Here is a 15161-nt window from a genome sequence, read left to right as displayed (position 1 = left end):
TGTGTTCCTCATATTTTTACTAAAGCAGAAGTTCTATTTACCCACCTCCACTTAACCCATCACACGTGACTAAAGAACACTCTCCAGGGCTTCCCTGGTGGCACAGTGGTTGAGAGTCCGCCTGCCGATGCAGGGGACACGGGTTCATGCCCCGGTCCGGGAAGATCCCACATGCCGCGGAGCGGCTGGGCCCGTGAGCTATGGCCACTGAGCCTGCGCACCCGGAGCAAGAACACCCTCCAGTGTGTCTGGGCACAGACAAGGCCCCTGGTGGTGGGGTGCTGTCACCTAGCAGGACAGTCTCTGCACACCTCTGCTCCAGCCAGGTAAACTGGGACCCAGAGCTTATGCTTGTCCTACTTGTGATTATAATTACAACATTTAAAGTCATGTGGGTGAATGAAATAGGAAAACTAAGTTGAATGACTCGGCAACATCTGTGAAAAGCGGGTTTTTTTTTTTTAATGCTAAAATTGAGTGTGAGTTAGACAACTATAAAAAGTTGGGGGAAATCATAAAAATCTAGAAGCATTTTGCACTCAGGTTGCTTTCAATTACCTCTAAATCTGCAGCCCACCTTAACGACCCCAAAGTGGTAATCATAGATGGTGCATGACAGGTGTCATCCATGGAAAAGAGAGGACTCTATGTGCCAGTCAAGGGCTTACATTAAAGAAGAGGTCTTGCCCCAGATCATGTGCATATAGATACCTGCTTCAATTAAACTGGCTACTGGAGGCACACTTATTTTCTTAATTTTAGAGTTAAGAAAAGTTACAATAAAATAAGCCAACTCTTAGTTTTGACATTTTCGTATTGTTTTTCCGCTTTCTATCTCATTTATTTCTGCTTTAATATTTATTTCCTTCCTTCTGCTAAATTTGGGCTTGGTTTGTTCTTTTTCTAGCTCCTTGAGGTATCAAGTTAGATTATTTGAGATCTTTCTCCTTTTTTTAATGTAAACATTTATTGCAATGTACTTCCCTCTTCTATTTTTGCTGCATCCCATAGGTTTTGGTAATCTTTGTTTTCATTTTCATTTGTCTTGAAGTAACATCTTTAAAAAAAAAATTAATTAATTAAAAAAAAAAAAAGAAGAGGTCTTGGCCCTCCATCAGAATAGCACATTTCTATGTTTTAATAAAATATTTAAGGTACATATGTAAAATTTGTTATGCTTCTCCTCTGTATTCATGTTTTGATGAAATGACCACCTACCAATCCCATCATATTGGATAAGAGAGCTTCGGCTGCAGATTATTTTTTATAACATATTTTATGCTAAAATATGTTTCAAATTATATTTTTTAAAAACACATTTTAATATTATATTTTACTATATCATCATCCTCATTTTACAAATCATAAAGCCAAGACTGATGGGCTACTGACTTGGCAAATTTATTTAGCTAGTAAGTGGCTGAGGAGCAGGAATTGAAATCCAGGGATGCCTGAACCAGGGTCACTCCACTAAGATAAACTGCTCTCCTCTATTTCTTTTCTTTTCTCTTTTTTTACTTTTTAGAAAATTTATTGAAGTATAGTTGATTTGCAGTGTTGTGTTAATTTCTCCTCTATTTGTTTTCATTTCTCACTTCTCAGTGTTGAGAAGACAAAAGTCACCATCCTCTTCAGTGCATCACTGATGCTAGCTTACGTCTGGTAAGACTAAGCTGCGCAACGGGGCAGCTCTAAGTGAGCAGGACTCCCAGCTCAGATGGCACTTTCTCTGAGTGCCAGTGTAACAGGTTCACGTCAGGCCTGTGATCGGAGCACGGCAACAAATGAGAGCAGGTGATGAGTGTGGTCATTCTATAAGCCAGTTCCTTTGGTCAACTCCACGGCCAAAGGCTCCTCCCCATCTCCAGACAAGATGTCACAAATGAGCACTTTAGTCCCAAAGGGTAGGAGAGAAGATCAGGGAAAATCCGTCACTGGGACCAGAAAAAACAGTTCTAAAGCACATGCTTTATTGACGAGGGCTGGTATCTTCGTTTTGGTTTGGGGGAGACTTAGGGAGTACCTTCCAGCTCAGAAACGAACAGGACCAGTAGGCGCTCTCCCTGAGCATCTCTGCCACACTCCACATTCAAGCCAATGCCCACAGTCCTGGCATCACCACCAGGCTGCACTGTCACCCTCCCCAGCTCTTTCCAAGGGCAGGATGCTGGCCGCCCCGAGTTACCTGCAGCTTGACGGACTCCGGTAATCGGGTCTGCAACAAGCCTTTGACGGGAGCCTCCTTGCTGGCCTTTTCCCCAGCCTCTACAGCCTTCTCCTCCACCTGGGTCACCTCCTCCTTCTCTGCTCTGTCCTGTGTGTCCCCACTGTGCTCCCCAAACACAGAGGGGTCGATGAGGAGGAGGATCTGCCGAACATCGTCATCGTCAAACACCCCCATCACCAGCAGGGTTCCAATGAGTTTCAGCACAGGCACAAACTGGAACTCCACGGACCCCCCGACGGGGTCCCGGATGTGAGCCCCACTGCACCGCACTGCTTCCGTCAGCATGCTCAGCGCCTTCGTCTTGAGAAGCTCCAAGGGAATCTCGGGGCTCTGCTTCTGGTGCTCCTCGCTGGTCATGACGAAGCAGGCGGGGGAGAACCTGAACCCTGGCTTGAGGCACGTTCTCGGGCCCACCCCAGGGAACCCATGCCTCTTGGACTCGTCCGGGTACAGGCGGATTTTCCTGGTACTGCTGGTGATGGGGATGATGTACTCATTCTTCATCATCAGCTTCCTCTCCTTAGCGCTGGCCAGGTGGATGCTGATGAGCAGGTCATAGAAGCCGGAGCGCAGGAAGCCGGGGAGGTACTTGTTGTCAATGGCGTAGAAGAGCTGGGAGAGGTCCACGTGGCTGCACAGGGCGTAAGCCACCCGGCTGTTTCCCAGGGCGCACAAGGCGCTGTAGAGTCTCAGTGTGTGGTAATGGAACCACATGAGGTCCTCCTGCTCGCAGAGCTCCAGGATGTCCACACACCTGAGGAGGAGACAAGCAATCAACCACTCCATGGGGAGAAAACTGTGCCAGAACTCAGTGGAGCGCTTACCCTTGGAATCCCCAGGGATCTCACCCGAGCCAAGGAAGGCAGAGCAGGTAGAAGCCTGAAGGAGTCTCTCACAGGTTATCATTCATCTCCCAGTTCTGGTCTATATCCCAGCTCCTGATAATCCATCATTTCTAACTATGAGGGTCTCAAAAGGCTGTAAGACTTAAAAGACACTAGCTTACCAAATATCAAAGTCCCCATTATTAGGGAAAAACCCAACTCAGAACTGAAAACATTCAGGTACGTGATGGGTGACTCGGTCCTCTTATTTGTAGGCTCAAGGGGATCCTCTGTTTCCTGGTGTAGGAGCCCCTCAGAAGACGTAGCTAAAGCCCTCCCATCAATTTACCATCTGCCTCATCTATGTAATCTCCAGTTTACCATCAGCCATGGGGCTATCCTTTTCCTGAAAACAAACACACACCCGCGCTCTTGTCCAGAGAGGAAACGCCTTCCAACCCGTGATGAGTTGGCGTAGTCAGGTAGCCAGTTCACTTTCTCCATTCTGACTGTAGAGATCTATTTGCTGTGTATTATTCCCTTGTGTGTGGGGGCCCGGGGCTCTGATCTCTGCTTAGATTTTTCCATTTTGTCTTACTCCTCACTGAGAACCTGAGGACACTTTGCAGTTGGCTTACTTGGCTGGTCTCCTGGTCTTTTCTGCTCCTTCCCTACACTAGCCTGCCCTTCTGCTGCCCATGACCCAGTGGAATACCAAAATGTGAGCTATGCAGGTGTCAAGTACCTCCATCCTCTACTGCTTTATTTTTTCAGTCCAAGAGATCAAGGGGTAATAACATCCATCAAAATAAAACTTACTTAATTTTTTCTATGGACAGAAACTGAACTAGATTTTCCCTACAATTTCATTTTTTCTCTCTCAGCAATCCTTTGGGTGGGCATTGATCTCACCGTACTGATGAGAAGACTGAGGCCTGGAGTGCATGAGTAACTCACTCAAGGCCACGCAGCCAGAAAGTGATAACACTGGAATTGAATCTAGGCCATAATCCAGGAGCACCTCTTTTTTTAAATTTTTTTTATTTTTATTTTTTGCGGTACGTGGGCCTCTCACTGTTGTGGCCTCTCCCGTTGTGGAGCACAGGCTCCAGACGCGCAGGCTCAGCGGCCATGGCTCACGGGCCCAGCCGCTCCGCGGCATGTGGGATCTTCCTGGACCAGGGCACGAACCCGCGTCCCCTGCATCGGCAGGTGGACTCTCAACCACTGCGCCACCAGGGAGGCCCCAGGAGCACCTCTTAAAGAGTGGGGACCAGGAGCCTGATCCTTGGTTCTCCAAGCAAGCTAGGCATGCCTCGTTCTTCCCCTTCTTGCCATCAATAACCTGTATTTCTGAGCCACGTTAGGGTTTTTAATTAAACGCATGGAAATGTCCCTGAGTGCAGGTACTCGGACCTACAGTGAAAGCCCCGTGGCAGGCACATCATTGTGAATATCATGCTGTTTCTGAGTGAATACTCAAAGTGGGGAAGGGAAAGAAGAGAAACCGAGGCTTCGGGGCAATCAGCAGTCATCCTGGGCCCTTTGCCAATGAGGATGATCCTCCTTCCCTTCTGGGCTTGCTGGGTACTGCTTCCCTGCCTCCCGGGCCCGGCCCTTCCTCTTTGGGCCCCTCCACTACCTGTTCTCCTCCGGGATGTAGAGCGCCATCATCTGTAGAGGCTCCAGGCACTGCACCACCCAGCCATGGCGGTCGCTCACCCGCTCCATCTCCACCTTCAGGAAGCTGCTGGGCATGCGGCTCCAGAGGACGGGCTGGATGGTTTGGACGTCCAGCCGTGGTGGGCACTGAGGGATGGGGTTTTTCTCTTCACTCTTAAATATGGCTGCCGACAGGGGCATGGCGTTCTGGGGCAAGGCAGAAAGGCATCAGGGAGGAGAATACACGTGCAACACAGAGATGCTCAGTGGCTGGACAATGCACCTGGCCCATGATGACCAAAAGGATGAGCATACATTAAAAAGAGACAAATGCATCCAGGGACCAAGGAGGGCTTCACCAGCATCAATGAAGACCTGACATAATGGGTTATGTGAACATTCATTAATTCTTTCGGGACTCAACAGAAGTTGGAGAAGGGGAAAATGGGAACCTATTTACTGTTGCATGAATTTCACATGGAAGTGTAGAAGTCTGGGAGGCATAGGAGAAGCAAGAGGTGACAGATTCCTGGTTTTCTCAGGCCTGAGCTTCTCCCCCTAATGGTCAGCATGCCCCCTCATGTCACAGACATTAGTTGAGGGGACAGATAAATACCTTCAGCTTCCCAAGTTCAAACTGAAACAAAGAGGTGCTTGTAGGCTGCAGGAAGACCGCTGGAAACACTTTGGTATTGGGCTCCACCTGGAAACCAAAACAAATCCAGATGTTTGCCCAGAATTATAAAATCACAGGGGGCTAAGTCATGGGTGTTTCAATCAACACCCACACTCCAACTTGAGCTGAAAGAGGGCAGTTAACAGGCTACTGATTGCCCACTGCTCAGAAATTCCCAGAGACCCGGTGCCTCACCGTAGCTATTGTCACTGCTCCCACCTTCCACACTCCCTCCTCTCTCCACTAGGGGCTGAACAATCTCACGTCCTTTCATTGCCTCTCTCGGGTAACCAAAGCCAGCAGCTTTCTGCAGTGCTCAGGAGGAAAGTCACAGGTGGGGAGCAACCCACCGGCCACCGAAGGCAGGGCCTGCTCTGGTCACAGAACAAGCTGAGGCGCTGGCTCTTCACAGAGCACGGAGACCCCCAAGGCCCACAGCGAGCACCGCCATCCATCACTCCCGCCCTGGAAGGTGACAAGGGAGGGTGGTGCGGTGGCTTCAGTATTCTTTCTCAAGGCACAAGGGCGTCGATCAGGCAAAGCCAGGGGACCTGCAGCAGAGCGTCGCAACCTCAGCCCTACTGATAAATGTCTCCAGAGCTGCCAAATGTCCCTGAAGGGAAAAGTGCCCCGACTCGAGAGCCCGCTTTGCAGGCAGGGACCACGCGGTGCTTCCCTGGAATTACATGAAGAGGCTGCACCTGGAGCCTCTCTCCTCTCTCAAAACCGCTCCCTCTCACTTGGTTCCTCTGGACTTCTCTCCACCCCTTCCTCACTCTCCATGATTTTAGTTCTTACATTAAATGGTGTAGGATTCACCAGCTGCCTTTTAGCTGCCACTGAGATGAGGCATGTGGGTTTATTTATTTGTGACATCAGGGGCTCCACTTATCCCTTGTTCACTTTGATGTCGGGCTTTTGATCAGACTCGGAGGACCACGGAAGAAGAAATGGAACTTTAATTCCACCAACTAAAGTCCTTTGCCTTTAAGCAAATTCAGACATTAGGACATTCTTGCAACTCTCCCGACCCATCACATTAGGGGCTGCTGGGTATTGGGAACATACCCTAAAAGTGCCCCCCCAGTGAGTCACCCCCTTGTACAATCCCCTCTCCTAGAAACCGTGCCTTGTTTCCAGCAAACAGAATATGGCAAAAGTGACTGTCATGCCCTTGATTGGGTTACACTGTAGAAGACTCCATCTCAGCAGATGGGAGAGGAAGATGGTCCAGATAGCCTTGGAGAAGTAAACTGCCTTGTTGTCAGAGGGCCATGTGACAGGAGTTCCAGGGGGTCTCATGGGGCTGAGAGTGGCCGGCCCCTGGCTTCAGCCAGCAAGAAATGGAGCCCTAGCTCTACAAATGTAAGCAAATGAATTCTGCCAACAACCATGTGAGCTCAGAAAAGGACCCCGAGCTCCAGAAAAGAATGCAGCCTGGCTGACACCTTGACTGCAGCCCTGTGTGATGCTGAGCACAGGAGCCAGCTAAGCTGTGCCCTGACTCCTGACCCATGGACACTGTGGGACAATAAATGAATGCCTTTAAGTCACTGAGTGTGTGGTAATTTGTTATCAGGCAACAGAAAATGAATAGAGCAGTTTTCCTTTCTGCCAGGATATTTGTTACAGGCTTCTTGTAAATAATGAACTTCCTCAATGCATTTAGACATAAGAATTATAAACACACATTTTTTATGGCTGGAAGTGACTTAAAAGATGGTCTGGTCCAGTGCTATCACCTGCTCATGATGAAGAGGCCACACTGGTGAGACCCCAGGTGTGCACCCAGCACATGTCATCTGAGCACACTGTAGTAGGCTTACCTTTCAGATAAAACATTTGTTTTACCTGATGCTTCAGGTACCCATGGATGGTATGAAGGGATGATGCCAGTAAAACCAACAGGTAGGGAGGGGGCTGCTAGAACTGCCTAGGCTACGTCTGAAATAAGCTTTGGTAAAAGGACATTCAACAATTATTTAGTGCCTATCATATACCTTCTTTGTGCCAGGATCTGGGTTTATGGGTGAGAGACACATATGGGAAATTCTGATTTGATGCTGTGTGACTTTGGCCACAAGGCAACAGTCATCTCTGGTCTGGCCCCAGATTTCTCAAATACCCAACAGGTAACATCTAGAACAATGTGTGTCCCTCAAGTCATGGCAACTTGAAGCAAGCAGAGGTCTGGCAGCTGAGAAGACTTCACCTGGACCAGTCAGGTGAAGAGAGAGAGAAATGCATTCAGCCAGAGGTTTTCTTTGCTGAGCTAAATTGTACCAGTATAGGGAGCGACAGGTTGAAGAGGGTGGTAGGTCCCTCAGGAATGGTCCCTGCAAACTTCATAAACTACCCAGTCAAATGCCGGGTCCCTCCTTGCAGAGAGGAGGTCCTTGAAAGCATCTAGGATGGGTGCCCTGGGATGGGTTTATTTCTACCGTGCAGAGTACACTCCCACCACGATGAACAACGGAAACGTCTCTTCAATCACTAAAATAACAAGAACACACGAGGGTGAGCTCCTGATGGGTGTAGATAAGGAGAGAAACTGCAACTGGTGGTGTGGTAAGTGGAATACTAGACGGCCCTCCTGACCCCTGGGGTTAGTCCCCGATCGTGTATGTCACAGGGCAAAAGGGTTTCTGCAGATGTTAGTAAGGCTATTGACCAGCTGACCTTACGACAGACAGAATATCCTTGTGGGCCTAATCCAATTGCACAAGCCCTTAAAAAAAGCAGGTGTTTTCTCCTGCTGGGGGCAGAAGGGAAAATCAGAGAGAGTCCTGAAGCCCGAGAAGAACCAGATGCGCCCTTGTTGGCTTTGAAGATGGAAGGGGCCACGTGAGAGGGAATGTGGGCACCTCTGGAAGCAGCAAGGGGTTGGCCAGCAAGAAAATGGGGACTTTGGAACCTCAGCCTACAACCACAACTGGATCCTGCTGACAACGTGAATGAGCTTGCAGGGGATTCTACCCAGAGCCTCAGGACAGAGACGGCTCATTCCAGCCGACACCTTGATTTTTGGCCTTGTGAGAACCTGGGCAGAGAACACAGTCAAATCTACAGAACTATGAAATAATAAATGGATGCTGTTTTAAGCTGCTAATTTTGTGGTAACTTGTTAGGCAGCAATTAAAAAGCTACTGGCTTCCCAGCCGAGGTGGTCAGTTTGATAATAAATACTTAGCAAGCACTCACTAGGTACCAGGTACTGTCTCATGTGCTAGGGGATGCAGCAGTGAACCTGAGAGATGGCCTCTCCCCTCAAGGAGCTTACATTCTGGAAGGGGAGGCTGCATTCTAATGGAATAAGCAGTGAGCCCAGACTTGAAGCTGCCACGAAGTGCCATGGACTTTCTTCCCTTTGTGTTTAAGGTACCTTTTATCACTGGCTGCTATGTTTTGTCTTTGCAATGACAGACATTCTATCTCTAATCACGTGTGAAGGTCAGGGCATAGGAACTAGCCTGAATTGAAAGGTAACCCCTCTCGTAAATCTGAATCTCACGGCTGGCCCTGCTCTCAGGGCAGTGTGGCTGGAGTGGCGGTAACTGAGAAGTATCTCTTGTACATACATTTTATTTCTCATTTCTCCCATGATTACATTAAATGAGACAGAAAAAGCTTTTCAAATTGCGTAGCAGTATTTAATAGGGAGGTCTAGAAACACTGTTTGAGAGAATCTTCCTCTCATTATTTTGGTTACTGGTCCTTTCTGAATGCAAAGCCAGAATATAAATATTGCTGCCCTGCTCCTCCTGAGATAATTGAAAAATGAAAATGGCTACAGCTGCAGAATAACAATTATCCCACTGCTGGGAGCCCAGACGCATGGCTGGACACGTTACTGTCTCACGGGAATGAGAAGGGGGCTGGGTGGGTATGAGCCTCCCGAGGGTCCGTGCTCAGAGTTGTGACCTCCTCCCCATTCCCACCTCAGGGTGGGGGTGGGTTTGGACCCCTGAGCAGGGTCATCAGGATTTATACGCATGGAGTCACGCCGGGCATCCTGGGGTGCAGGTGTCAACATGCAGCTCAGACAGCTGACCAGCCCAGTGTCATCCAGGAACTACTGTGTGAAAGATGGGATACAAATGTGTCCTGCTCTTTGTTGTAACATCTTCTCACCGTCATGGGCTCTTTCCTGAAGCAGGCAAGTCACTGCTGCTGCAAATGCCATGGGCTATTTATTTATTTATTTAGGGACCTTAAAAGTGATTCGATGCTTTGGAGCCCTCTGTAGCTCAGGGAGGACCCTTCAGTCGAACTCATTTCAAAAGTTAATGGGAAAAAGCTAATGGATTCTGAAGGACGGCAGTAATGTATACAAGCCTCCTCTCGGTACTGGTGGGGAGGGGAAAGTGGAATCATGAGAAAGTACCGGAAGAATACCTTACTTTCTGCTTCAAAGTCTGATTGTGCAGAAGCCTCTTTCTGGGAGCAGCTGGTGGGGTCCCAGTTGCTGGGTAGTAGTGATGGTTCCACTTCTTCCCAGGAGGAAGAGGAGGTGTGCAGGGGGCTACGCACTGCAGGAAGTCCTGGAGAGGACCGCCACACCAGCAGGCCGTCCCTGGCCCCCAGGAAGGGCTCTGCCCATCTGATTTTGGTCACCTAACCTTTCAGACACTTGCTGCCAAGGGGCTTTTCAGCCCAGAGGCTGTAACCTGGGGCTGATCCTGGAATCTGGGGTTTTAGCCATGTACACAGGAGCCGGATGCTTTTAATCCGCTGTAGCTGGGTAAGCTTCTCTGGACACTGCCTGCCATTGTCCTGGTCAGAACTCTTCAGGAGTTCCACATTTCTTCCTAATACCTCCCTACTTTTCCAAATTTGTTACTATGAACCATAACCCATTCTATTCTGTCCATCGTTCCTCAAACATACACTATGCCCCCGTCTCCATTACGCTTCTTGTGCCATTCTTTCAATCCAGTACACTCCTCTCTCTCCACCTGGAAGAATTCTTTGTTTCAAAATCAAGATTTCTCTGTAATAAACCTTTTCTTGATCACTCTCAATGGAAGCAGGCTCTTCCTTCTCTAAACTCGGATAACACTCTATCCACACGTACATGAGGCTCTCCACTCTACCCTTGGAGTGTCAAGAAGGTTTAATACAGAAATTTGACTTCCTAACTTAGCCTGTCTTTTAGTATGCTCTGTAGAACTCTAGGCTTATAGAATATTACTAATTGTTTAAAAAAAAAGCTCTTCTTGGTTAAATAATATGAGAAATGCTTGGCTAGGTTTCTTTCTGAAGCATTACTTAAAGTTTTCCTGTACTAACACTCACTGCGAAACTTCCAAAGGAGGATGTAATTTGTGGCATTTCCCAAGCTTACTTGGCCATCAAAGATGAAGCTTAAAGGAGATTAGGCTTCTTGTGGTTAATGATGGGTAAACCTACGTGGGTATAATTAATGGCTTCCCCACGTAGTTCTCTCGAAGTTCATAGTCAATGCAAGAGGAAAATAAATTATTTATGTAAATGCATTTTAAACCACCCTGTAAAGAAGCCATAGTGAATGAGAATAACCTTTTATTGCAAAGGGAATACTCCCTGGCAAATCAATCCCTTTTTATAGGTCTCTATTTTGAGCATAGAAGTTTCTTAAAGTGAGGAGTATCTCTGTGGACCTTTTAAACTTCGCCTCTTATATAGTGTAGGTAACATGAAAGTTGCACAAGAAATATTGATGGAACCAACAAATAACCTTTTAGAGCCCATCACCAAGGAAAAGCCTTCTTATCTTCTAGAAGGATGACCAGCATTTCTGATTAACCAATAAATGAGATCTTTCCCTCTCTGAACAAAAGGAAGTCACTTTACTCTTGTTTGTCTTCCTAGATGGCACTGGACCACGTGGGTACATCAACTCCATGTGCTGTGGTGGGGATGCCACCTATGGAGAAGACTGAGGAGCTGTGCCCTGAGCACCAGGCCGGGGATGCTGCTGTCATGGCCCCAGGAGCCGCCCCTACCTGGTAGCAGGTGCCGAGTTCCCTCCCGTTGGCCGAGAAGGACAACATGCCCATTGCCAGATCCACGAGGCAGCCGATCTCTAGGTCCACATTGCTGCGACTTGCTCTTTGGGACGTGGCCACGATGTCCCCACCCCAGACCATGTAGCAGTTGCTGCGCTTCACACTAGGAGCCAGAGAGAGGAAAAGGCACAGAGTCTGGACTGGGGCAGTTTGGAATCAAGACTCAGGATTGAAATGCCCCCAAAGCTTCCAATGAAGCTTTCCAATCAGCCCCAAATAATTTCTTTCTTCTTAAAGGAATTCACTCAGTTTAGGAATGTGGCGCTCTATCTGCTTCAAAGAGCAGAGTGTTCAGGCAACTTGTTTCCTGGCTCATCATCCATTCATGTTTCGGAAACAGATAATGGGGACGGTAGTATTGCCACCTTAGAAGTGGGAGATAAAGGTGCAGAGGGGATGACTACCACAGGTGGATTTAGAGAGGAATTTGGTATAAGAGGCAGGAACAAAAACTCTGTGTCCTGAGTTCCATTTCAGTGCCAGGGCAAAAGGCCATTTGACACTTGAGAACTCAGGCCCACATTCCTTAGGATGGCAGGCCTGGGCCCCAGGAAGATTTGCAAAGTAGATAAAGTTAGTCTCTGATGGCCTCCCACCTCCTGATCTGTACTACCCCTCCCCACTCCACCCCAACCCCAGCTCCCTGGAGCCCTGCCCCCTGCACTCTTCACCACCTACCAACCTGGGTCCCTTTCTCAGCTAGCTGGCTACCACCCCCCCAGAAAGAAAACTCCACCATAGGCATTGAGCTTTAAAAGCCAACTATAATAACCAAAAAGCCTTTGAACTCCAAAGCCTGGTTTTTAATGGTAAGATTTCAAACCCTGGGTGGGCTTTGGAGAAGTGGTATGTGGATCCCCAGAGCCCCTCACGATGGCTGCAGGCAGGAGGCAGCTGGTATGTCTTCTCCTAAGCCCAGTCCTGGTGTGGCTCATCTGAGGGACCCAGTTGCTTAAAGTAACACCAAGTGATTTGTCTCAGGCTAAAGGAGAGAGTGACTCTATACGGGATACTAGAGCAGCCCCTTTAAACTTCCTAAAGTCAATCTGATCTGGCCTTGGAAAGCCAAGAGTTTTATTAGAATTCTCCCAAGCTTTTTCCGGTTCTAGAAGTCCATCACTTTCCCAGACAACTGGAAATCCCGTCCGTAAGCATTCCTTCACCTCCTCCCCTCGACTCTGCTCTGCCGCACCAGTCAGGCTGGTTTCTCAGAGTGAATGCCCTCAGGCAGGGCCAGTGCAAACTGCTCATTCCAAAGAGTTACAGCCATTGCTACATTACCACGAAGGTTAAACTGTGGCGATGTCATTACTTCTTTTCAGTGATTAAAATACGAAGTACACTAATGACTACAGAATTCAATTAATAAGGTACAGAAGCCGCAGGAGTGCGAAGTGCCACACTTTGGTCATATATCAAAGGGTCCATGTTTGAAATGCCTGGAAACATCCAAAAATCGATCCTGTGTTTACTTATTACACAAGACAAAGAACCAAGAGTTACTGAGCACCTATTATCTACTGGGTCTTACGCTAGGTGCCGATGTGTCAGTTAATTTTCACAATGAATGTGGTCACTGAGGCTCAGATAAATAAAATAATCAGTCTGGCAGGGCAGAGCGAGCAAACTGCAGCAACAGACCCAACTGGGATGAGACTGTGCTTTTTGTTCTTTGGGCTGAAGGGCAAAGTCTGGAGTGGTCAACTGCTTTCACATACTTACTTTTTTTTTTTTTTTTTTTTTTTTTTTTTTTTTGTGGTACACGGGCCTCTCACTGTCATGGCCTCTCCCGTTGCGGAGCCCAGAGGCGCAGGCTCAGGGGCCATGGCTCACGGGCCCGGCCACTCCATGGCACGTGGGATCTTCCTGGACCGAGGCACGAACCCATGTCCCCTGCATCGGCAGGCGGGCTCTCAACCACTGCCCCACCAGGGAAGCCCCCACATACTTTCCTTTTAACCAAACCAGGTGTTGCATCTGGTTATAGCATCTACTCTGGGTCTCATAACATGATGAACGTTCAGTAATGGTAATCAGAGTGCTGTTTACTGAGTACTTGAGTTGAGGCACTGTTGTAGGCTCTTATCTATGTATCATCTCACTTAATCCTCACAACACTGTGAGTTTAGAACTCTTATTCTCATTTTATAAATAAGGAAATGTAGTCCCAGGGAGGTTAAGTAACAGGTCCAAAGTCACACCTCTAGTAAGTACTGGAACCCAGTCTAAAACGCAGGCAGTTTGCTTCCAAAGTCTGTACTCTTAACCACCCACCAACAATGGTCCCCCAGAAAACAGCAATTGCGCCTGACCTCTGGCCATTGGCCTTTGATGGGCCAGTAGCATCTGAAGAGCAAAACATTCCTGACTTTGTAGGGATAAAGCCGTCATGAGAAACAACTTATTACATTTCTATACAAGCCTGCCATATGGGCAAGGACTCTTATAAATCTCACTTAGGTGGAAATAAGGCATGGTCTGCTGGTTCATTTCTGGGGCATCACTGGCTAAAGATCCTTCCTTGGTGGTAGTACCAATGGACCAGTGGGAGGGTATGGGTGTGCCTAAAACATTTTCCTTGAAGATCCCTAATATCTATTCAGTGGTTATTATTTATAAATTTTCCATGTCTTTTTTATGTTCTTTATGCTTTCAGCCATTACAGACTTCTGGGATGAGAAGTTCTGAGTTATCACTTGCTGTGTGATGTGGTACATCTTCTTATTTTCTGCAACTGACTTCCCTCAAGCACCCAGGGATTTCTCTCTGTCTTGTTCTGATGTTGTAGAAATTGGGGCTTGCCTAGAAATCACAGAGTCTGAGAGGGCACCCAGGCTTCCCAACTGTCCATCTGTATCTCCCATCCCTGGGTCATGTTTTATACATGTGATGAAATTGCCCTTTATTTTGGCTAATAACACTTCTCCCACCATAGTCCCCCCCCACCCCCCGCCATTTACTTAAGGATTTTAAGCCTGTGCTTCATTTTCCCTTTATAATAGAGGCTGATGTTTCCTTCTTTGGGGTGTGAGGGGAAGGGAAAAAGACTGCTAGGGGAGGGCCAACCCTGCCCCTCAGGAGTCCTCTTACCTTTCGTGGACCCGGCCTCTTTCGTCCCCCAGAGTAACAGTCACGGTACAGTTTTTGTTCAAGTCAAACTTTTCACTGTACAAATGATAGTCAGGAGTCACCCATCCGACCCAGACACAGGAGGGGTCCTGTCCAGCAAAGATGCGAATTGCGTAGTAGCACTGCTGGGGAGAGACCACAGCGGGGCGTGAGTGACCCCCCCCGCCCCTGTTGCGGGGAGCTGGGGGCAGGCTCAAGAGGCAGAAATTATGCAACAGCCCCCTTGACTCCCTTGACTCCCTTAAAAAGCACACACTGTTCTGGGGGTGTACTGCCCTACACTCTGGACTGGGTGAAGAGTTGCTGAGAGAATCTGGCTTCCTTATTTTTTCCTTTTCTGTTGTGCTTTAGCCTAAAAAATCAGGCGTCTAATATACCACCCTCTGCGCAGAAGATGCTGCTGCCGAGATCAGGGGCAGCCACTCAGAATGGTCAGCACAGAACCCTAACCCTCTTCTGGGTACCAGGGCTGCTAGGGAGAGCCAGGCACATCTTTGCCTTCAGAGAGAAGAGCCATGAAATTGCCCTGGGGGCCGGGGGTTAGAGAACTCAGGCTACACTTTCCAATTCTGCAGGAAGTCTACGTTTTTTTTGTC

At 48.1% G+C, this 15161-nt stretch overlaps 1 protein-coding gene across 3 annotated transcripts in view; it reads right to left on the bottom strand.

Annotated features, from left to right (window-relative positions):
* Positions 1-15161, bottom strand: part of RYR3 (ryanodine receptor 3) — a gene marked incomplete at its 5' end in the record, with an annotated part of 560922 nt that overhangs the window by 180100 nt on the left and 365661 nt on the right. For all 3 annotated transcript variants that reach the window (XM_082617154.1, XM_082617153.1, XM_082617155.1), the window contains 5 exons: positions 2186-2981; positions 4694-4920; positions 5330-5416; positions 11374-11539; positions 14527-14690. In XM_082617154.1, the coding sequence (XP_082473280.1) occupies positions 2186-2981; positions 4694-4920; positions 5330-5416; positions 11374-11539; positions 14527-14690 (1440 nt within the window). The remainder of the gene's footprint in view (positions 1-2185; positions 2982-4693; positions 4921-5329; positions 5417-11373; positions 11540-14526; positions 14691-15161) is intronic.

The sequence above is a fragment of the Mesoplodon mirus genome (genome assembly GCF_964341445.2).
Source record: "Mesoplodon mirus genome assembly, chromosome: 4".
In the NCBI taxonomy this organism is placed as follows: Eukaryota; Metazoa; Chordata; class Mammalia; order Artiodactyla; family Ziphiidae; genus Mesoplodon; species Mesoplodon mirus.
The sequence above is the reverse complement of the archived record's forward strand: the minus strand, read 5'-3'. Positions and strand labels throughout refer to the sequence as shown.